At 41.0% G+C, this 24,119-nt stretch overlaps 1 protein-coding gene across 8 annotated transcripts in view; it reads left to right on the forward strand.

Moving 5' to 3' along the window:
* Pum3 (pumilio RNA binding family member 3) overlaps positions 1-24,119 on the forward strand; it is a 142,999-nt gene that overhangs the window by 20,469 nt on the left and 98,411 nt on the right. For 6 of the 8 annotated variants that reach the window (XM_021252761.2, XM_013069688.3, XM_004838223.4 and 3 more), the window contains 5 exons: positions 6,138-6,280; positions 6,898-7,120; positions 9,598-9,685; positions 11,635-11,725; positions 14,757-15,070. In XM_021252761.2, coding sequence (XP_021108420.1) covers positions 6,138-6,280; positions 6,898-7,120; positions 9,598-9,685; positions 11,635-11,725; positions 14,757-14,889 — 678 coding nt within the window. In that variant the 3' untranslated portion in view covers positions 14,890-15,070. Of the gene's footprint in view, positions 1-6,137; positions 6,281-6,897; positions 7,121-9,597; positions 9,686-11,634; positions 11,726-14,756; positions 15,071-24,119 lie in introns of those variants that run through there. The other 2 variants (XR_015440098.1, XR_015440097.1) reach the window with 1 other exon arrangement.

Here is a 24,119-nt window from a genome sequence, read left to right on the forward strand (position 1 = left end):
ACTTTTCAAACTTACTCATAAAGGTTGATCCAGCTTACCCTGAAGTCATTGGTGTGATGCAGCTGGTTTGACAGTAGTGTTTCTTGGGAAGCTAGTAAGTACAGTTAACCAGTTGTTTGAGGGTAAATACAGTAATGATGCATATCTTAAAATGTGTATCTTTAAAATACATGTAACACTCAGCTTCCCACTATCTGGCGTAAAAGAAGTAATCTGACAAATACAGTGTAAGCCTTTAACATACCTATCCCTAATTATTTTTCATATTTAAAAGTTCTGCATAAGTGGTATCTGTATGCTTCTTCAACTTGCTGTTTTCATTTGACTTGTTCATCAGAGGTTAGCAAGCCTTCTTTGTAAAGAGCTGGATAGTAATTATTTTAGGTTTTATAGGCCGTATATGGTCTCTATCTCATAGTCCTGTTTTGTTTCTGCTTTTTAGCACCTCTTAGAAGTGTAAATACCATTCTTAGCTTGCAGGATGTACAAAAATAGAGTACAGAATGTATTTGACCTGTGAAATATAATTTGCCCACCTTTGTCCTCATTTACTTTTCAATACCAAATATTTACTATGTGAATAATGGCAATTTTTAACTTTTCCCTAGTGTTTGATTTTTTAATAGTTTCTAGAATTTCTTTATTTCTTACTAGTTTTTGCTATTCCAAATAATCCTGTGAACAATAATGTGTATGTTTTTTTATGCACACATTCAAAGTTTTTCTAAGGCATCTACCAACCAGAATTGCTGGGTTGCCAGAAGTGTTGCACATATTTATTGACAGTCACTTGTCTATTTTCCTTCTCAGCCACTATAAAACCTATTGCATTATGCAGCCTAGTTAAAAATATCCAAAAAAGCTTGGCATTGCTAAATGCTCTCTTTAGAATAACTGAGTTTCCTGAAATGTTGGGTCGAGACTATAAGCATTCCTCCTGTTTTCTGATAAGAGCAGTCTCTATAGTACTCTCTGATCTCCCGTCTAGGTTTAGTGTGCCTGTATCCTCTCAAGCCCTGTTGTCTTTGTCTTTGCCATCTGTTCATTCAGCAGTTAATTGTGATCTGGTGCCGAGCTCAGGAACTCAGAAATGTCCATGAGTGAGGGCGGCCAGGCAGGAGACCAGGGTTGGAGTGGTAGGGGTTGAAGAAGCCTCTGTTCCAGGTGCCACCGCTCACCTCCAGCCTGGCAGTGTGATGGACCATCCCACTTTTCTTTTGGATTGATGTGGAGCACATATGTAAAATGCAACGTCTTAACCATTTTCCGAAATACAGTCAGGTAGTATTAAATATACGCATATTGTGCAGCCAGTCTCCAGAACATTTTTTTCTTATAAAACCGAAACCTTACACCCATTAAACTAGACTTGCCAATTTTTTGAGTGGAGCCAAAAAGTGGACATTGGGATAAAATCACCATTTTTTAAAAGAAACCACTCCAACACTTCTGTTGGTATTTAACTTTCCATTAACTTTCTTGCCTCTCCTGATGGATTTTAGCTGCTTAAGGCTAAAGAGGTTTCCATTTCTTTTTGCTCCCTGTCACAGATTATGTACACCACAGGCTCAGTTCTCAGTAATATGTGTTGCTTTTTGCTGTTCTATGCCCCATGGAAAATGTGTATATGCTCTAATTCTACTTCCTGTGCACAGCTTTGATTTTGATCTTTACCCTTCCACCCTTCCTCTAATCTAAAAGAGGGTGAGTGAAACAAGAATGCCAAGGAGTCTGGCAAGGGCTCAACACTAGAAAGTCAGAACTGGCCAGGTACTGGCCTAGTATGCACAAGACTGGGTTTGATCCCCAGCACCCCGCAGATAGACAGGACTTTGGATTTGATCCCCAACACCCCATAAATAAATAAATAAACAAGCAAATAAACTTGGAAAAAGAAGTGGCCAAAGAAATCTTTAAGAGGGAGGTCTTGTGTTCTTCCCATGTTTTCCTTCTGCTCACATGCCTGCTTCAGAACATAAGAAATTAGAACAAATGGTCCTTAATAGGATTTTCCTTTAGTTCTTATAAGGGTAAGCTAAGCCAAACTTAAAATTGGGCTCATATTGTTGGTTGTGAGGGTGAAGACTTAAGAGTTCCACCAGTTTTATTTCATCTCTAGATAAAAATGCTCTACATTGAAAGGTGTGTGATAAGTGTAGCAGTTTTTAGCGGCGGTGTGAATTTTCTGATTTGCTTATAGTAATAGCACATGGTCAAGCAGGTGAACCATTTCCTTCTACAGATGAGGGGGTTGATGTGCAGAGAGGTTAAAGGATTTGCCAAAAGCTACACAGCCTGACTTTAACACTCCAGAGACCAAATTTAGCACAAAATCAACTGTGGCTTAGTTGTCTTTTAATTATACGTATGTGAAAGGAATTGTTAATACTCTCTAGATGATAATCTAGAGATTTCTTTCCTCTTTCTCTGTAAACAAGGTTAAAGAGAAATGGGGTAGTACCCCCATAATACAGCAACACTTGTATACTGCTTTATATTTTTCAAAGATTTGTAATTTCAGTCATAGGAGAAAGCGGGAATGAAAGTGAGATGGAGGAGAGTTAAATACCGCATTTTTAAATGAGCATTTTTCAGTTTCATAAAAGTGTTAGTTTGTAAACTTTGCGTACTTTAAAAAAAACTTTAAACATGATTTAAAAACCAAAAGACAGTAAAGTGCAGTGAATTCGGGGACTACTCCTTGAATATAGTTATGCACAGATTTTATGCATATATTAAAGTTCTAGTTTCTTATGTTAAAAAACAATTTCTGTCCAAGACGTGCTAGATTTGTCCTTCATTGTGTAGCCCATGAGGGAATACATTGGTGGCTTGGTACTTCTTTCCTTTGTACACCAAGAAAAACATTCTGATTAAAAATAGTAGTCATTATAATTTTCACTGCATCTTCCTTGTTTTGAAGGTATTACATTTTATTGTCATTTTTTTAGGAAAGCAAAGGGTTGTTGTTTTTATGACTGTGGAAAATGGCCAGCTTTAGTTAACATTCTCACTTCTTTCAACAAATTAACAGACTAAATAACAAAACATCTCTAAGTTGAAATTTAAAACAAGTATCGAACCTCAAAGAACTAGGGGAAGTCCCATTTGACCCAGCTATTCCACTGCTGGGGATCTTCCCCAAAGAATTAAAAGAATCATACCACAGTGATACATGTGCGCCCATGTTTATAGCAGCACAGTTTGTGATAGCTAAAACTTGGAAATAGCCCAAATGTCCATCAACTGGAGACTGGATAAAGAAAATGTGGTTTTTTAATAAAATGGAGTTCTACTCAGCCATAAAAAATGAGAAATTAGAGACATTTATAGCTAAGTGGGTGCACATTGAGATGATACTCTTTAAGTGAAATAAATAGGACACACATGAATAAATACCGAATAGTTTCTCTGGTGTGAGAAACTGAAAGTGTAAATAAGGACTAATATGTATAATAGGTAATGTGAAATAGGAAGAAAAGGGGCAAAGGGGAAGGAAGTGGGAGGGCTAGGGGAAAGGATAGGAGGGAATGGGATTAATATGAGAAAATGGAAAAATAGGAACAAAATCTTTGTAAATAGGGAGGACTGGAGGGGTTGAAGGGGGGAGGGCTGGGCAAGGGTGAAAAATAAGAACCAAGAGAGACTATGTAAAGGTGCAAATTTCCAATGATGAATGTCATTATACTGTATACCTAAAATGTACCAATGATTAGAATGAATAATCGATAATGCAAAATAGGAAGAAAAGGTCCAGAGGGGTAGGGGTAGTGGGAGGGGCAGGGGAAAGGAAAGAAGGGAAAGGAAAAATGCTGAGAAATGGAAAAAATGGAAATAAAGTCTTTGTAAATAGGGAAGGGTGGAGGGTGTGAAGGGAGGGCTAGGAATGGGGAAAAAATAAGAACCAAGATGCATTATGTAAAGGTACAATTCCCGATGAGAAATGTTATTGTGTTGTATACCTACAATGTACCAATAAAAGAATTTAATAGAAAACAAAAAACAAAACAGGTATCTAAAGATATACTAAAGGTCCCCCATATAAAGGTATATAAAGATATACCAAGGGTCCCCCATATTTGAGCAACTAAGCATCTCATCACAAAACAACACATAATGAGCCCATTCCTGGACTTGTTAACTTTGCAATTACAAAAGAACCTCTACCCTATTATAAATTCTGTATGCTTTTTGTTCTGTCTTCCCTTGTATTACTGAAATTTTAAGTTCATTTTCCCTGGTCGGTTAAAATTACATAACCATTTTGAGGTATTAGATCTATTGAGTCTGTTCTGGAACTTTTATATTTTATGTGGGAATCATTATGGTGTGATTATAAACTTCTTCAGAAGTAGTTAGAACTGAGTGGGGATTGGAGTCATGGAAGAAGGACACGGTAGTGTGAAGGTCACTCAGCTCATTTAACATAATAGATGTATGGCTCTTGGTGGTGCCTGGATGCTAGTAAGCACTTAACAAGTGTTAGTTATTAATGCTACCTACCTATTGGAAGCACACACCCCGTTCAAAAATGAGGGAGGCTTTGGGTTTTAAAAAGAGAAACAGGAAGCTGGCCATGGTGGCATGTGCCTGTAATGCCAGCACTCTGGAAAGCTGAGGCCAGAAGATCACAAGTTTGTGCCCAGCCTGGGCAACTTAGTGATTTAGACTCTTGCCTCAAAATTAAAAGAGGGAGGGGCCGGGGATTTGGCTCAGTGGTGCTGTGCCTGCCTCAAAAGCACAAGGGCCTGAGTTCGATCCCCTGTACTGGAAGAAAAAAAAAGTGGAGAGAAAAGGCTGGGGATGTAGTGAAGGTCCCGGGTTCATTCCCCAAAACTGCACAAGGGTGAGGAGGGGCCATGTGTGGGAATCTGGAGAGTTGCATCAGCTGTGGGATCTTGACGTTTGAAGCATTGTCATCCCATGTTTAATAACTGACTTAATTTTTAGCTTGGTTCCTTGCACTAAAATTACTAATCTTGCCATAATAGACATTTTAAAGAAGAATAGACCCAACTATCATTTCATAGAGTTCCTTTCCTTTCAAGGAAGTTGCATGTTTTCTTAGAGGCCAGTTTTAGAGTATGGGAACCAAGACTAGTCAGCCCTCCTCCTGATGTACCATACCTCTGGCAAGTTGCTTATCTCCTTTCTGGATGCCTCATCTGTAAACCTGGTGAGTTGAGCTTAATTCTCATTGTGGCCTCCATCAGGTCTAAAGAGTTTATGGGCTTAGAAACAAGTACATTTGAAGATTTATAAAGGTTTTTATAAGAAACAGAACTGTTGGGGGATGATGATTTTTCTTTGCATTTCTCTTAACAGTAGCTTTCTGCCTTTGAAAACATCGCCTATTTACATAGGAGCTTAGCTGGGCAGACCAACTTTTCTTTTATTACTTAAATTCATACAACTAGAAGGGAGGGTCTTGTTAAGTATGTTGATTAAAAATATTATACAGGGTAATTTGTAACAGTGCAGAGGAGTCTTCTGGATTTTCTCTTCACCTTCTGTTCTTGCTTTTTACTGCACTAGTTAAACAGCCTTTATTTCCTGTGAATAAGCAAGCTAACTTGAAAAGCCTTTGTCCACTCGTTCTGTTTAACAGACTTCCTCAGTCTCCCTCATGTCCATCTCAGCCGGAACCTCCCAAGGGGCATGTGCATCCTCCAGGCTGATGCTGCATTCAAGTGCAGCTGCAAATTCACTGTATCTACTCTGTGACCCCAGCAAATGCTGTCCCTAAGAACAGTGGTCTGGGCCTGGGATTTAGCTCAGTGGCACTGTACCTGTCTTGCAAGCACAGGGTCCTGAGTTCGATTCCTGGTACAAAAAAAAAAAAAGAACAGTGGCCTAAGAAATACTGTAATGAATGATAATAACTCCTTGAAATATTCTTTAAAGTCTTTGAGCTAGGTAAGTTAATATAAATAACTTGCTCAGTGACACTAGTCACAGCAGAAATTGAATCTGTGTTCCAAATATAAATCTCTGCTTCAGTGAGACAATTGTAGGACTAACTCCACATTTGCCAGTAAGTACACTGAGGAGTTAAGTATATATTCATTATCATTCTAGTCCCAAGTATACTTTAGGAACATAGGCAATGATTCATTTCTTTATTTATAATTTTATAGGAAATTATCAGTTCCTTGTCTAACGTAGTAAATGACAAATACGGAAGGAAAGTCTTGTTGTACTTACTGAGTCCAAGAGATCCTGCACATACGGTTCGAGAAATCATTGAGGTTCTGCAAAAAGGAGATGGAAACTCACACAGGTAAAAGCCTCTGGTTGTCTATTAATTCTTTTGTTGTTGTTGTTGTTGTACATTAATTCTGAGTAGCATCTGCTTCCAGAAATCCACTCACACATGCACACTCTCTCTCGACATCTCTGCAGCGTCTCAAAAGATGAATTCTGCTTCAGTTTTGACAGATTTTTAAAGTTGTTATACTGCAAAAAAATACAAGTATCATGCTAAAGACCTGAGAGCACCTGGCACATAGATGGGATTCAGGTGTGGGGCTTACCATATATTTGAGTACTGTGGAGAATGGAGTTCCTAAAGTAGTCTAAACTTAACACTGGTTTGGTTTGTTTTTTTGGGTGGGTTTGTGACTCTTACTGTTGTTTTGTATTGCACAGGCCAAGCTTTATTTATTGAGTGCTTGTTCTGTGTCAGACACTACTCAGATCCAGGTTGCAAATATGAAAAACAACACCCTCAAATCACCTACTACCCACATGCTCAACAGAATGATTGACAGTTACAGCAGAGTGTGACACAAAGTCACAGTAGAGTGTGACAAGCTCCCAGAGGTTCTGTGATACTAAGATCACTCTGTTTCCTTTGCCATTTATTTTACCTTACCCTCATTGGACATTTTCTCACAGTAAGAAAGATACAGCGATCCGCCGTCATGAACTCTTAGAATCTATTTCTCCAGCCTTGTTAAACTACCTACAAAGGAATGCCCAAGAGATGGTGCTAGATAAGTCTGCGTGTGTGTTGGTGTCAGACATTCTAGGATCCGCCACTGGAGACACTCAGCCTGCCATGGATGCCATCGCCAGCTTGGCGGCAGCAGAACTACACCCTGGTGGCAAGGATGGAAAGGTAGTATGCTACTGAGAGACAGGTGGGAAAGCTTCAAGGACTTTAAAAGCTCCAGCTAGCAGGAACATCACAACAGGAAGTTTTAACAATAGTTACCTCAACTCACCTCATGCTGATAGTACATTTTAAAATTGTGAATTCAAAACGCCACACGTTGTACTACTTGTCTTTCTCCAAAGTGTGTAGTAGTTGCTGTTATCTGCAGAGTAAAGACAGAATCTCACTGTGGCTTTTGTGCCAATGATTGGCCCCATGACACCTTTCTAGAATAGTCCATACTCCTCTAAGTTTTGTTATGATTTTGCTATGGGTGCTTCTTCCTTCCACCTTGCCTGCTGCCCCATTTCTCCATTTCCCTGTGTTGTCTGTGGAAAGCTGTGATCATCTAACATCCCCAGAATCCTCCGTGAATAAAACCTTCCCTAAATTCTCAAAAAATTTGCGCATTCTAATCTCTCCTGCCGCTGTTATCTGAGCCCAATATTCTACACTGCATTTAAATCACTGGTTCATGCACTTATGATATGTGCAAGGCAGTGGCCAGCACTGCCCTGCCAGTCACTTAGCATTTGAAGGGCACGTATTTACACAAATAATTATTAGTATTGAAATGAGAGCTATGAAAGACAATTGCAGGCTCTGTGGGATTGCTTAAGAACAGTAAAGCTGAGGCCTGAAAGAATACTAGCTCAGTGAAGAATGATAGAAAATTCCAGGCTGAAGGAGCAGCATGTACAGCAGCTCTAGGGAAGGTAGGAGCATGTCGGGTTTGAGAAGAAAGGGCTCGGGGTTGGAATCGGCAAGCAAAGGAAAAAGAAAGCTGAAGGCAGATCACACAGGACCTGTAGCTCACTCTGGCTCCCAGCAGACAGACTGTGGAGAGCCTACTATTTTCAGAGTCAGTGCCCTCTGCTTTCACTTAGTTTCACAGAAGCCTTTGTCTCAATCTCACAGTAGCCTTTCAGTATTATTCCTAGTGTACAGTTTGAAGGTATGAAATACGTTATTTAAGTTCTGTGCCTTTCATACATTAATCAAAAGTGTGACCTGCTGTGAGTGCTTAAAACGATACTCATACCTGAAATGACAGGGTCCCTGCCCAAAGAACATGGGTTCCATTGGAGAGACACATGCACACAAGGTGTTACAATACAAGGTGATACCTGACTTTTGGTCCTGATCCAGACTTTAAACCAATACTGTGGATAGTGTTGAGTGAGGAATGTTTTTGCGGCAATGGATAGACTGCTTCATGGTAGCATTTAGGTGATTAATAATCATAAGAAAAGCAGAAGTGCACAGTGTCAGATTCCACTTCACTGGATTGCTCTGTCTTCCCTCTTCTCCCGTCTATGTATCTTTAACTGTGTTGTGATTACAAGAGTCTTCACAGCCTTAGCTCTTGTCCTTGAATCAGAGTCCCAACAGGAGCAAAAGAGCAAGAGCAGCAAAGCTTTTCCTGGGATTAGGAAGAAGGCCTGCAGATAGCTTTCTTGAAATCATATTGGCTGGAACCAGTATACTTCTGGACCAATCTCTGGCAGAAGTGATCGGATAACTAGGCCTGTTTGAGATCAGTCAGGATCTCCCCAGAGAGGGGGAAAAGACCGTTAGAAAAGGTGGTGGAAGGGCCAGGGTGTCAGCAGGAATGAAAGCCCAAGAGGGCAAGGTGCTGTTGAGTTAATAGCTGAGAGCTCTTGCCCAGCAGCTATAATGTGTTACTCATCTTGAATCCCCGGAAACCAACTGGGCACTTGAAAATGTTTCAAACCAGTATGTATTTGGTTCTGAATAAAAGTGATGCCAGGTGTTGAGTGCTCAGGGTGCTTCTTGAGGTACAGGGTTGGGAAAGAAGTGGACTGTGGGTCTTAGAGAAGCCTTGGCCCCTGCCCTTCGAGAGCAGATCATGCTAACAAATGAAAGAGATGAATATGCAGTGAAAGTTTCCTCTCGGGAGGCTGTACCTGAAGGGGCGACCCTCCCAGGTCCTGTGGAAATAGTCAGTGTGTCCCTTGAAAAGGAGTAGGATTGAGCTGCACAGCACTTTCTTGGCCTGCTCCTCAGATAGTTTGGTGATGTGTATTTAAAAATTCAGCATTAAGTTTTAATATTTCTGCTGTAGTGTTCTGCCCCAGAGGTTTATTTGTCCCTAGAACTGCATGTTACCATGGGAAACGGGGCCAGCATTGTTTGAGATGAGCAGTGGGGGTGCTATTCAGCCTGGAACCTCCAAAACCACATCTGAGCTTCCTGCTGGAGCTGCGTCCTCTTGTGTGACCCTCTCAATGCAGCCTGGGAGTAGTGGGGGTCTCTGACCCCTCTAGATAGGATGGGCATTCTAGAGCAAGATGCTTGTACCCTTGTGGAGCTTGAAACCCAGCTGGGTCTTACATCTGCATGTGATGATACAGATTAAATTTTGGGCCAGGGCATGGATGTGAAAGTTTTGGAATTAACGTGTTCTTGATCCCTCACAGCTTCATGTTGCAGAACATCCCGCGGGACATCTAGTTCTGAAGTGGTTAATAGAACAAGATGAAAAGATGAAAGAAAATGGAAGAGAAGGTAGACTATGCGGTTTGACCTTTTGCTGTGTCTAATGCGGAATCTTTGTAATTCCTGGCATTCCTGAACTTTACGCTGGCCATTTAAATTCACATGAACCATGTCAAATGTTCAGAAATGAATCTGAGTAAGAAATTATTTAGTCATTACCAGTAATACTTTTTCTCCTAGAAACATGTCCAAGCCATTTTTCTCCTTCCCACCCTCTCTCACTTCTCTCTTCTCTGCTCCTTCAGACTTTTAACCAGACTAGGTCAATGTCCTATAATCCTGCTCTGTTCTTTGAGGATGGTATAGCATTACCCCTAGTTGAAAGGCATGATTTTTATCTCTAGTTTTGAGAAAAGAGTAAGCAATTATCATCAGAGAATTTTGGATGGTTGCCTGTGTATTTGGCATTGAGATACATGTGGCTGAAGAGCAACCCAGTCCTTGCCACTTTCTGGCCTTCTGTAAACCTTACAGCTGCTCTGTAGGAACTCAGCTGTGAAGAGTAGGACAGCATCTTTTTTCTAACTGGAGAGTGGCATACCATTCCCTTCTTCGTCATCCTGCCTTTCTCTTGCTGAATCAAACTCCCATCTGGTATTTAGGCCACTAAGGAGAGTTCCCCCACTGAGCTAGCACAGTTTGGACTTCCTGTTACTATGCTGGAAAAGAATGACAGCCCAGGGATTTATGTCGAGGCAGGCTGCAGTTGGTGGCCAGTGAGTCAATCAGTATGGGGATAGAGCTGTCTTACTTCTCATCTTAGCTTTAAGAATAGGGACTTGCGGCTAGTTTTCACTGAAAAAAAAATTTATATATATATAAAAGAGGATGTTTGTAATACTGAAGGAAAAATAATCTAATGAATGATCTTTTTCGTTATTAAGGAAGTTGATGCAAAGTTGAGTTGATGCCAGAGAAGTTGAAGTCTAAGGAATTGTCAAGTGATTTTTCTCTCTTAATGAGCATGCACAGAGCCCTGTGTGTTTGGGCCTGATGTGTTTGTCTTTTGTGTCACACTAAATGTGTGTGTCTGGCAGTTTTGATTACTTTCGTTGTGTAGGAAGCCACCTCAAAACTTAGTAGCTTTCAAAACAGAGTCAGAGTTCGGTGTAGCCTCTGCTCTGCTTCTCTGGAGTTGCCCAGTAGAAGCACATAGGACAGGAGACATTGTGGTTACTTTGGAAAACACAGGCTGCTTTAGTGGCTGACCTGAGTCTCTAAGCAGGTGCCATGAAAGGTGCATAGCCATTGGCCCTGGCTTTAAAGAGTCCTTACATTTGGGTGTCTTTGAATGAATTGTTCAGGCTACCTAACCTGAACGGTTGCTTTCAGGGTAGGTTATCCCTCCCTCCTTCTGCCATGAATCCGAGCCCTTAGAATTTCTTTGCCCAAGAATGGGCTACACTAGATGGCACAGTGAATGAGTAATACCAAGACCTTGCAAGTCAGAAGTACTAAATAAGATGAGTGGTATTTTTGATGTGTGGATATCTAAGCATTGTAGGGAGAAATTGCCAGATAAAAGCTCAAGTACGGATTCTTCAGTCACTAACTGTGTTCATGGCACCTTGAGGGTAAGCATTCCCCTATGAGGGAAAACACGGCTTCAGCCAAACACAAAGTGCTGCTGTCAAACATTTACTCCTTGAATAACTTTCAGATAAAGGTTAAATCACTAAATATTGCAAAGAAATGCAAACATGACCAAGTAAGCATTCTTTAAGAATTCCTTTTTCTTGAGTAATTAGTGGTGAACATAGCTCAGCGTTTGGGTCAGAATTAAAAGAAATGTCTGTATTGACATATAAACCTACACTGGAGTTTTCAGTGTTAAGGGAGATGAAGAAGTCTTGTTATTAGCTTTTTAAAATTAAAATATATTTGCAAGCTTGAGGTGGTGGAAAAGAAGATTGGGAGTTTGGTATAAAAGGTTTACTGAGTTCCAGTGTCTTTTACAGGTTGTTTTGCAAAAACACTTGTAGAGCATGTTGGTATGAAGAACCTGAAGTCATGGGCTAGTGTGAATCGGGGTGCTATTATTCTTTCCAGGTATGTAAAATGTGTATCTTTCTGTGTATGGGAACTGGTATGCAAAATGTACTTCTTCTTCACCCTTATTCCTCAGTTCTAGTGTTTGTTCTTAGTAGGCTGGTACTGCTCTGTTCATGGTCTAGACAACTACACCAAAGCAAGTAGGAAGTAATAGCTTTTTCATTTCATCCTTAGGATTTCTTTTAAACTGACATCTTATGGATGTCAAAGATCACAAAATTGTGGTGTTTACAAGGTATCATGGTGATTTCACGATTTATGATTTTGACCCAAACATTATGTTTTTGTTGTTGTTATAATACTGGGCCCATGTTGAACTCAAGGGCATTCTTTCACTGAGCTATCCCCAGCCCTTTTGTGTGTGTGAGTGTTTCTATTTTGAGGCAGGGTTGCCTGCTAGTTGCTCAGTTGGGCTTGAACTTGTAATCTTCTTACCTCAATCTCCATAAGTGCTAGGATTGTAAGCATGCACTACTGCAAGTCATGTCCCAGTGAAAACTGTGAGCGCTGTTTTTAAATCATGCCTAACTTTCCGTGCAATTTTCTTTGTTGTGGACTCCAAAAGGATTACAGGATCATTTGTTTTTTGTGTGCTAGTTGTTTTATATCTAACTTAAATTGAGAGGAAACTGACGATGTGCAAATTGAGGTCCATCTTGTGTATTGTTCTCTGGACTTAGTTACATTGAGTTTGTAGTTTACAGGTCATTGAAATTTCTGAGTATTTTATGCCTGGATGATACCCTTCTGTTAAGAACATTCATTTTATAAGACTTGTGTGTTGATTTGAAGCAGTCACTGTTGACTGCTGTGTTACCAAGGGAAACATACTAATCCTGGTTTGAATCTCTCAGCATATTTTATTTGAATTTGCTATGCAGTTTAACTATGTTGTTGTATTAGGTTAAATGTTTCTTCAATATATAACTAGGTCAAAACCTAGTGTGTTTATACTCACAAACACACAGTGACAGCTATGTCTTCCAGTAGATCAGTATCTCCAGATATTTGAGTGTTAGATACAGATCATTTTGTTCATTTCTCATTAAAATTAGCTCGTTTTCCAGTTGATGTTGAACAGTCAGAATCCATTAACTGAAACATGAACTTTTTGGTAGGAATTTCTTTACCAGGCATTTGAAATGTTATCACCTACTGACAAATTCTTTCATTATACTCAATTAACTAGATATTTCAGTGTTGCCATGAAATTAATTTATAAAGATGCTCATCAATCAGAGCTCTTGGGTAGATTTCAAACATAATAATGATATTATGGGATATTACGGAGCACTGCTTGGAGCAGGTACAGGAACATATGAAATATTTGAGGTTCTAAATGGAAGTTGAACGAGATAATAATCATTTGTTTGGTTTCTGGATATTGTGATGAGTTTGACTTAGTTGGTAAAATTCCCTTCTTGTTTATATTTTACTTAAAATCCATGGTTTATTTTGGAACTTTTTGATGTTTTATGCTGTCTCGCTTAGTCTTTTTACAGTAACCGAAAAAGCATTTTTGACAAAATCAACCTTGCATGCTGGCTAAAATATAACTCAGTAGAGCAGAATTCTCTAGCATCCAAAAGCATTGTCTCTAGAGAGACTGCTGGGTTCCAGTCCTAGCTTATTGTGTAGCTCTGAGAAAATGAATTTTTTCTTGTGTTTCTTGGTTGTAAAGTAAGGTTAATAATAATCCTAAAGTTGTCATGAAAATTGCATATAAAATGCCTCTCATTATATCTGATATGCTCGATAAATATTAGCTTGTATTGGTGTTATGCTTTATGTAACTGTGTTTAGCCAAGTTGTATAAAATAAAAACACCAAGTCACAAATCCCTTTAGGGGGCACTTTGCTTTTTGACTTTTTCCACTTTGCAGGTGGCTGGTTGCACTATTGCTTGTTCCACACAATGATTGAATGCTACCTGGTGCTGACTGACATGCTCTTTATTTATTTATTTATTGGTACCAGGGATTGAATGGGTCTAAATCCCCGGCCCCTGACATGCTCTTGAATAACATGGTGGAAGTTATTAAGACTGGGAATGTTTAAAAGTGCCAAGTGATTTCCTTCTAGAATGTGATTCAGAGATCATCATTTACATGTGGTCCAGAAGAAGTGGTGAGAGACAGGAAATTCAGGCCTGATGTTCTGTGGTTAGGAGACCGTGAAAAGTCCCAGTTAAAGAGCAGTGTGGTCCTCTTGCCAGCCTCCAGGGTTCTTTTCCCTTTGGTGTTAGAGCACTCCAGCCAGCAAGGTTCCAGGAAGCAGGGGCTGGGATTATTTGGTTCAGTGTTCCTGTCGGTCTCAGATCATTTGAGATGCTGAAATCAACCCTGCAGGGCCTGGGGGTGTGGCTCAGTGGTCTTACCATGTATGAGACCCTGGGTTCAGTACCATACTGAAAACAAACAAATCTGTGAGGGAGAAGATGAGTCCTCTTTAATTCCATTCTACAGATCAGGAAACTGAGTCCTCGGGAATTTAAATAGCATCTTCTTGGTTGTATAACCATGTAGTATCAGAGACAAGTTTCAAACTCAGTCAGTGAAACTTGAAGATAAACCCACCCTGACTTCAGTGAGTGTTATAGGTATGGAATTTAGGAATACTTACTGACTGTTATCATTCATTCCCCACAGCTTGCCTCTTCATGTGCACGTTCACTTGGATTCAGTCAGCTCTGCTCTCGGGTTTGTAATCTAGATAGGGAGGGAAAGATAAAGAGTACAGGTAGAATAATTTTAATATAGGACGTAATTGAGTCCTAAGATGAAGTCACTGCAGTCTGCTTGAATGTCTTCACCTGTAAGATTATAAACTTTTTTTCATGCAGTTTTAGAATATAGGATTCTGGCCTTCATTCTTCTGGTGAATTAAAAGAAAACGTATACTGTATATAGTTATAGGACTTGGCTTGCAATGAGTGAATTCTTTTATACTGTGGGTACAATAGTATTGTAGATTATCTAGGGGTTTTTATGACACTTAATTTTTGTTAATTTTTTCCTCTCTTCCTCAGCCTTCTGCAGAGTACTGACCAAGAAGTTGCAAATAAAGTCAAAGTGGGACTGAAAAGCTTGATTCCTACATTGGAAAAAAACAAAAACACCAGCAAAGGAATAGAAACTCTGCTTGAAAAACTGGCTGCATAGGTGGAAACAGTTAAGAACGGAATGGAATCATTTTTCCCATTCTCTGTACTGTTTCCCCACTGCAGAAAAGAAGGGTGAGGGTCCAGCTCATTGGTAATTTGGGAGCTCTGTACATGTGTTTCTTCTTTTCATAAGAATCTATTTATATAAAATTGTTTCTAAAATGGTGGGTTTTTTTTAACCTATCTGTGTCCTTTATCACTGTGAGTAAAGGATCAAAGTGGGAGGCAGTGATGTGGGCGGGTTAGCGCAGTGGAGCTGCGTGTGCATGAAGTATTGTTGGGTGAATTGATTCCATGTAACGACACCTCCAGTGAACGGTGGTCATAGAAGGCTTCCTGGAGAAGTGGGCCGTAGGAGGACTGTGCTGCCAGAGGGAGGCAAGGTGTGGAAAGGAAGAGCCCAGGAGAGTCCTTGGTGGGAGCAGTAAGTGGGAATGAATGGTTTCTAGCTGAACTTCAGGAAGGAAGTCTGGGGGGATATCCTGCATTCCTGGACATTGTGTGGATTGAGTTCCATGTCAGGTTTTGTTTGAAAGCCACTAAAGTACTTTATACACATCATGGAAAATGTGATTTAGGGGGTCACAGTGGGAAGCAGTGTTACGTCAGGATGACTGGGAGCAGTTCCTGTCTTTGGATTTGAGGTCTCCAAGTAAATGGCTCCTTGTAATGAGACACTTCTAAAATAGTCAAAGCTTAATAGAGTGGGGCTTGCAGTGGGCAACTCAGTGGTAAAGCACTCTTAGCTAGCATATGTGAGGTTCTGGGTTCGATTTCTAGCACCACAAGAACAAGCTGCTTTCATTACAGAGCCTCCGCCCTTTCTCCGAGGCTTCTGATGTGACAAGACACCAGCTTAGGTCTGTCACTGCAGTTATGCCCACTAGAGAATTGGTTGTGCCTTTCCTGTGCAGACTGAGGTCCCAGGACTTGACTGCTCCCCACCTAAACCTATGGGGCTCAACCACCACCTCTCCTGCCATGAGGCACTGACCTCTTCCTAAAGAGCAAAAGACCTGATGTGTACTCATAACTTTTGGTGTGGATTCTTATCCTGACTGCCACCCAGTGAGTCTCAGGATGTGGGGTGGGACAGCTGGAGGAATGGGGATAGGGAAAGAGGAGAAAAGTACTTTTTTTTTTTCTAGTGTCAGGAATCGAACTTAGGACCTTGCGCTTGGTGGGCAGGTGTGGTGCCGCTCCGCTATGTCCCCAGCCCAAGAAATACTTTTATAAAGTTAACAAAAGTAGCCGCTTCTTTTGCCTCCTACTTTATCCCGTTTCACCCTCTTCAGAACAACTTCCAGTTATTCCCAGCTCTGGTGAATTTCTAATACACTATTTTTAGAGTGTATATTTTTAATCTATTGGTTTCAGGTATTTTCTTGACTTTCTATTCCAGAAAATACAGATTAAAACTTTTACTACCACTGCTTCCCTCCACTCTCTCTTTCCTGTAGAACATTTATGATGAATCAAAGGTTTTCTGTTACTAGGCCTAAATGTTCAATCAAGTAGTGAATTGTTGCATTTTCTCTCCCTTTTTATGTTTCCTGGAATCAGTTATTGTCTTACTTATTTTCATTTAGTTTTGTATATTCTATCATTAATTTTTCCCAGACTTTTCACACTTGAACTCTTCTCTTAGAAGCCCCATTAGCAACTCCCCAACAATCATTCCCCTCTTTTCAGCCCAGCAAGCCTCCTGTGTTATTCTGGTGTGTCTTCTTTTCCTTGTGGTTCAGACATCCTAACTGGTGTAATTCATTGTTTCTCAACCACTTGTCTCAAGTGGGTCATCAGTGTGATGAAATTACTCAGCCAGCTGCACACCTATTTACGTTGTATGTCTTGGGCATATGAGGGGCCATGCTGTAAGTTTTTGATGGGTTTAAGAAGGAGCCCAGCCAGTAAACCATGGAAGAGAGGTGATGTTGCTGGGAAGTTTCTGAGACCGTAGACTCACTCACAGGAAGAGTCCCTTGCCCCAGCTTGGGTTTGTGAGAGCAGGATGGCTGGAGCTGTTGTACCATCTTGCAGCTGAGAGAGAAGGTAGCAGATGTGGAGGGTAGCCGAGCAAGAGGTGGAAAGAATGTAGAACTTTGATGACATGAGCAGCTGCCTAAGTCACCTGCTGCTCTTCCAAAGGTGAGAAAATAGACCCCTATTTTAGCTTAGGTCATTGTTAATTGGATCTTTAGAAACTTGGAGCCAAAAGCATGCCAGCTTGTCTCAGTATAATTTACATGCTATCCCACTCTGAGTCAGCACCTTGAAGTCAGCACTCACTTTCTCCTGGAAACACCAATCCTTGCTTTCTGAAAGACCAGAAGAACTGGACCTTGATCATCATTCTGTGCCTTCCCTTTGTCATCAGTCAGTTGAGGGTTCTGTTACTCAGTTCACAGAGAAATCATAAATTGGCAAGCTACAGCTCTGTTCAGCATCCTTGATGCCAGTAATTGTGAATGCTGGTCCCTGGTCTCTGGAGCCCTTCAGAGCTAACAGTCCCTAGTGTTTATAGCTCTTTCTCATAAAGCAGCTGCTCTGTCTGCAGTACTCGGGTAAGAATTCATAGTAGATTCACAGGACCTTCCAAGCCCACAATACCCAAGAAATAAATCGCAAGCAGTTATGTGGGAACACTGGAGAAAGGCTTTGAGCAGAACCTGTGCTGCAGCGTGGGGAGGGGCGTGAGTACACCAGAGACCCTAAACCAGTGATTGCAAACCTTTTAGAGCCCAAGTGCCAAACTGCAACTCAGAATGCACTTATTTATCACAAAGTGCCAACACAGCAATGAAATCTGAATACTGAGTTTAGAAAAAACAACTCAATAGGTTAATGTCTTTTGTCCTAAAAGAAAATCACAACATGTGTGCCACCTAAACGAACCAGCCCTAGAAAGTAAGGAGACCGTTGCTTGAACAGCAGCCCATGACTGGACCAAGTTGGGGCCTGTGAGTGTCCAAATGTGAGCCTGCTGATTGGTCCAAATTGATTTAAACTCAAGCCTTCTGATCTGTACCTATTGATTGGTCCAAACTCAATTCTGCTTGATTCAAATTCAAGCAAAGCAGACATTGGAGCAGGTGTGCGATGTCCAGGACAGCTGTTTCTACCATGGTGGTGTTTTGGTGGAATGTAGGAGACCCCGGCTGTTTAACAGCTATCTCTGTAAAAAAAAAAAAAAAGAAAAAAAAAATGGCAGGGCTGAAATTAGGAAATCTTCAGAGGGGCTAGCTGTGCTAAACACAGCTTACTGGGGCTTGGGAGGGTTGGGTGTTGTTAATGGGCCCCTGTCTGCCATGTGAGGGGTGGTTTCCCTGCTGCTGCTTCACAGAGGCTATAGCAGCTGGAGCTGTGAAGAAGGCACTGCTGCTGACAGCCAAGCTCCACCTCAGCAGCCTAGAGAGCCACAAGGAAACCCCAAGGGTGGTGGGAGGGCACTGAGCAAGCCGTCCCTGTCTCTACCTGGGAAGGAGGAACCGAAGGGGTGTGAATGGCAATAGGGGGCAGGGTGTGGCAGCTGTACACAATTCAGTCCAGCGGCGCCCGCCTCAAGCATTGCAGGAAAAAGCCGGGCTTCTCTGCTTTTCCTTCATTTCTCCTATGGGAAGCCTGTTGCTGATCCCATACAGTTTTCTTTCTTACCACCCTTTTTTAATGGGTCACAACCTTCAATAAGCTTCCTGTGAAAAAAACGCACCTGAGGTGAAAGTTTAAAGTAACAAGTCTGCAGGTCTATTCTATCACGTGCAAATACCTAGTTTAGCTGGAATTCTGATTTAATTTTGCCTCCAAATCTGAAAGCATTGGTTGATACTGTCTAGTATGCAAAGCTGCAGTGCAGTTCCAGTGCTATCATTATTCTCAGTCTTTATGTGTGGATGTTGGGCAGGGATAGACTTTTTAAAAAATTTATCGTACTTTTCAAAATCCCCAGCCTTCTTGTATTTCAGGATTGTGTGCATTGGTATGTGTCGTGCATGTCTCCATTCCGTTCTTCATGCTGGGCACTTGGTGAGCCATTTTAATCAGAAAAGCCAAATCTTTCTGTTTGGGGAGATGTTTTTGTACTGTGTCTGATTTTTCACCCTTGCTCCCCTTTTTTCTTTGTCTTTGTGGAATTCCCGTCACTGCATTCAGATTTGAAATTCTGGTTAGAACTTCTGACTTTCCTTCTTTTCTTCTATTTTTCATTTCTTTGGCTTTTTGTTTCACTTTCTGAGGAAGGTACTTTCTCTGCCAGACTTCTAGTGAAATGTCTTTTTTTTTTTTTATTTCTTAGGTTCAGTATCTCATGTCTCTGGGGATGTTGTATTTTACTGGGGATGCATTTTATTGGGGATGTTGTATTTTTGTGGTTGTTTTGTTTTGCTTTGCCTCTTTTCTGTCATGCTTTGTGTTTTGGTCTTGGTGTCCACGGCTTGCCTGGAGACCTCTGACTTGCCTTACATCCTGCAGATATTTGAAAATGAGGAGAAAGACTGCAGGCTTTTCTTGCTCTCTACTATTGATTATATGGTGATCAGGTGTGGGTCCTTCTGTTTCACCGGGGACCTGCAGATGTCAGTGTCTGTAGGCTCCTCTCTGGAGCCATTTGGTGCCCTCTGGAGAGCAGTCCTCATTCCAGTTGCTCGGTACTCAAGTGCATAGGTTTTAATGGGCCAACTTGCTTTCAGTACAGTTCCTCTTCCTCATGCTGTCATACTTGGGTCTCCCAGTCTCCAGCAGTTGAACCAGTATAAGTCCACAAAATGCACCTCCAGCCTTCTGCCCTGGTCTCACCCCAGCATTCCCCAGAACACGGCACCTCTCGTGGCTGGGATTTCCTGGTGTATCTTGGGAATGGCCCTGCTCCTCTGCATGTACTGGACACTCAGCTCTCTCTGGTCTTCACTGCTTTTTGCTCTTCCAGGTGTTACTGCTCTTCTCACCCATGGGTGGCTTCTCTCTTCTCTCTTTCTTCGTTCCTAATGAATTTATACCATTTTTATCCTTTAGTCTTGTACTATTTCTGGAAGGGATAGAGAGAAATTCAACAATGCACTATTTTTAGGTGGCAGTCTACAAATGGCTTTATATAAAATAAAACAACAGACCTGGCTTAGTGAAGGGCTTATTTTCCACGGAAGAGCTTACCAGATTATAACATGACCTTATTTTGAAAAGTTAGCTTATTGCTGTTTATAATTTATATTAACTCCGTACTTTTTCCAGGGATCAGATATTGCCCAAAAGGAAGAAGAACCCTGTTTTCCCATTGCCTAGCATAATAAGCATTTACATAACAGACTAAGCACCTTAGAGGTCATGGCTTCCTGAATAACTAAACTCAAGAGTTGGTTCTGTAACATAGGAGATAGCACTTCTGTTTGTATTTTCAATGAAATTTTGAAAAAGTTACAGCTTAATTATCACAGATTGATCTCTTTTAGAGTAAGACTTGCAAAGATGAAAAGGTGTGTACTCAGAATAATGATTCAGAGAAACAAGGTTTCAGAGCACCAGCAGGTAGTAGATGGAGCCAGTTACACTCTCTAGATCAAAACTAAACAAAGCCACTGTCATTTTCACCTTTGATATTGCTTATCCTAAAGAAACAAGTTTATAATCTCCATCTTTTCTAAATCTGAAATACTACCAAAGCGCTCCAGATTCTTTTTCCAAGATGAATTTTAAGGTTTTCAAAAGAATAGCCTCACCTAGGATATGCAGTGTGCTCTTGAAATTGCCTGCCTCTTACGAATAGTAACTAAATAGCTCCTCTGCATTCTGTAGTGTGCAAACAGACACTGATTGCTGTGTACAGTACATGTTTGGACCCAAAATAGTGCCTTGCAAGATGCTGATGCCTCCACACCCAAACCTGGAATAGAATGGAGTTGGAGTCTTTCATAAAAATGAAATAGTTTCATTCATTTATAAAAAGGTTTCTCTAATTTGTAAGTATGGACTTAACGCCCACTGCTGAATGGAAGTGGACAAATAGAGCTGCAAAACAAACGTGGGGATGAGAAATTTTGGCCTATGCTCTTGTTTTTTGGGAGCTAATTATATCTTGGGAGGAAATGATTAGCTCTTAGTAGTGCCTGATACGTGATGACTACTTGAATGGAAGGTGATAGGAGCCTGCTAAGGTTGTGAGAATCATCTGACTTTGTGCTCTTGATGACTATAATTAAACATAATGAATAATTTAGGTATTTTAAATGATTTCCAGATGCTTGAAAACAAGCTCTCCTTTTAGATGGAAATCCTCTTGCATTTAAAACTCATATTTCTAGTGATACATCTACCAGTAAAGACATACTGACTTGATGTTGCTTAATTTAACAGCAGACTGTCATGTGAGTTTTAAAGATCAATATAACAACAGGATATTTTGAGGAAATAGACAAGATAGGGTTTTGGTTTTCTTACCAATTGAACTATTCTTCACCATCTCTATCCTTCAGTGTCTAAGTCTAGTTCTGAATTCACATCTGTTGGAATGCACTCCCCTGGTAATAATAACCTGGTGGACACAGAGTTTTGTCTGTGCACATCTCTCAGAGTTCTTTCACATTTAGCAGTTTTCTTATTTGGGAGAGAGGGGACAGTCGTGACCCAGGTCTCCCAAATCACAACACTCCTCTCCTTTGGCCATAGTGTTTAGTTGATGGATGAAGTACTCTAGTAGCATCAAATCAGATCTGTTGTGGGACTGTAACAAGCACACAGAGTTCTGGAGCTTGGAGAAACACACTGAAGGGATTCTCTCCCTTCCCTTTGGATCCCAAGCTTCTGAGTCTCTGGCCTGGCCTGCCTGTCTGGATATTACTGTGTTTCATTAATTCAATTCTGGACATTTTCCTTCACATTTTAACAGATCTTTTGGATTTCATCTTCACTTCAGTGGCATGTTAACATGACCAGTGTTTAATTGGCCAGCCTTTTCTCTTAGTGATGGATAATGGTGGTTCTTAGAGTCAAGGTGTATTAGACTTGGTAAAAAAAGTATTTCAGCCTTTCCTCTCTTGAATATTTCCTAATCACTACGTAAGCCTGGTTTGCCCTTCTGTAATGGCGTTTCATCTCTCCAAAGTTATCTTTGTGTTGGACCCTTCTACAGGTAAGCAGGATTAGGGTAAAGTGTCTTCAGCAACACGCTTGTACAGAAATCACACCCTTCTGGAAGGTACAGATCCAGAAAGTGAGGGACAGTGTAGGGCAGTGTGTGGGAACACCAGGCTGGGGCCACGTTATGATTTGAAGCCTGGCTGTGGAGCTGGGCAAGGGACACAACAGATGAAGATAGTACACACTTCGCCATGCCTGTGTGAGGGCTGACTGAGTTTATATTTGTGAGGTACACTACTTGGAATGGACCTGGACCTGCAGGACTCCCTTTCAGGGCCAGTCTCCTGTATATGCAGGTAGAAGTTACTGGAAGGGATCCCTGTGACAAGTCTAAAAATAATGACTTTGAAATCAAAGCAAATTTACATCCTTCAGCTGTTTTGCAGTGAGCATTTCAATGGCCCCAGTCCCTACACACAAAATATTCAAAGTGAGCTGAGCCCTAGCTTTTTCGTTTTGAGACAGGGTCTAGCTCTTTAATTCAGGTCTGTCTTGAACTCACTGTGTAACCCAGGCCAGCCTTGAGCTTGTGGCCATCCTCCTGACTCAGCCTCTCAAGTGGTGGGATTGCAGGCCTGTGCCACCACACCTGGCTAGCTGAGCCCTAGCTCTGCTTTCAGCTAGTGTCTAGGGTAAGAGAGTTTACAAGGCCCTGGCGGTTACTTCTCCCCACAGATTAACAATCACAAGGTGAAAGCACTTGAGCCCAAATAGGCTCATTCTTAATGCAAATAACCCTGGTAAGAATAGCACCTTCAGCTGTCACCTGTCATAACACCTTCCTGTGAAGTCTATCATCTTAAGTAGATGGCAGAGAGCGACATGGTAGGGAGGTGGTTTGGGAAGGAGGATGGGGTAAGTCAAGGTCACTTCCTGGCCCTGTGGTATAGGTTCAGCGTAGAAGTGGGGGCCTTTACAGTGCACAGTGGTCTCAGCCTTCAGAGATTAAGTTTGAGTCACAGCAGGATATGAAGTGAGCTGTTTTGTATAGGAAGTCTTACACCCTTTAGAGAATGTGTACTCTACAGTACAGTGGACCTTCCAACTTAAAACCGGTCCGACATACGAACACCTTGGGTAATTAGGTTAATGGAAGATTCATCTGCCTCATGTTATCTATAGTGTGTACCCAGGTAAACAACCAAATCTCAGCTGTATTGACTTACAACCTGTTTGAGTTACAGCCAGCCTTGGAAACCAATCAAGTTCATAAGTCAAGGATCCACTTTACTTGGGTTCTTATGCTAAGTCACTAGGCAAGTGTTCTCAAGCCTCAGTTTCTTCATCTGTAAAGCAAAGCACCTGCTTAGTGTGCTGTCAGTTTATATCTGATTTTCAGGCTGATTGATTCCGTACAGTGTGAGAGGCCGAGAGCCAGCAGCACAGGCTTTGTCTCCAAAAGATCTGGCTTTGCAGCTTGGCCCTGGTTCTGACCAGGAATGTGGGCAAGTTCCCGGCTCCAGGAGCCTCTGCCTTTTCAGTTGTAAAGGTAAGGATGATACCTGAATATCTAAGGGGGCTGGGGTCAGAATCAAGTAAGATTTTGTATGTAGAGGTGCCTTGGCAAATTAGATTTTTATTATTCCCCAGATAGGTCAGATATTCCTTGGCTTGTTTTGTTCCCACGTCACAAGGTTGTAGTTTACAGATTAAAAAAAGAACAAAAATGTGAAATTGTTAATGTGAAATTATCCAAAACCTGGACTAGAAAAGGATTTATCTGATTCAAAGACATACTGTAGCATTGTCTGCAAAGGCAACTGGTGGGGGTGGGTATTGTTTTAATAAGGGTTCAGACTCAGGAAGGTGATAATTTGCAAATAATTTTTGTCCAATAGTAGAGACAGTTCCAAAGATCAGTTTCGTTGTCTTACCAGGTACTTCCCGATATTGATCTAACTTTGCAGTCTTATTCCAGTCATCTTCAGTTTGTTGAATAATATGTATTGTATATGTGTGTAATTTCAGCCTGGTGTATCTTCCTTTGAACTAGCTTTACTATCCTTTTCCTCATTAACAAGCTATATAAATCTTTGATTTAATATGTATTTGTATGAGAATCATGTTTAATGTTTTGAAAACAATACTCCTGACATTACTAAG

The sequence above is a fragment of the Heterocephalus glaber genome, unplaced genomic scaffold, assembly GCF_053883595.1.
Source record: "Heterocephalus glaber isolate CG9 unplaced genomic scaffold, H.glaber_assembly_v1.0 deba00001481, whole genome shotgun sequence".
Taxonomy (NCBI): Eukaryota; Metazoa; Chordata; class Mammalia; order Rodentia; family Bathyergidae; genus Heterocephalus; species Heterocephalus glaber.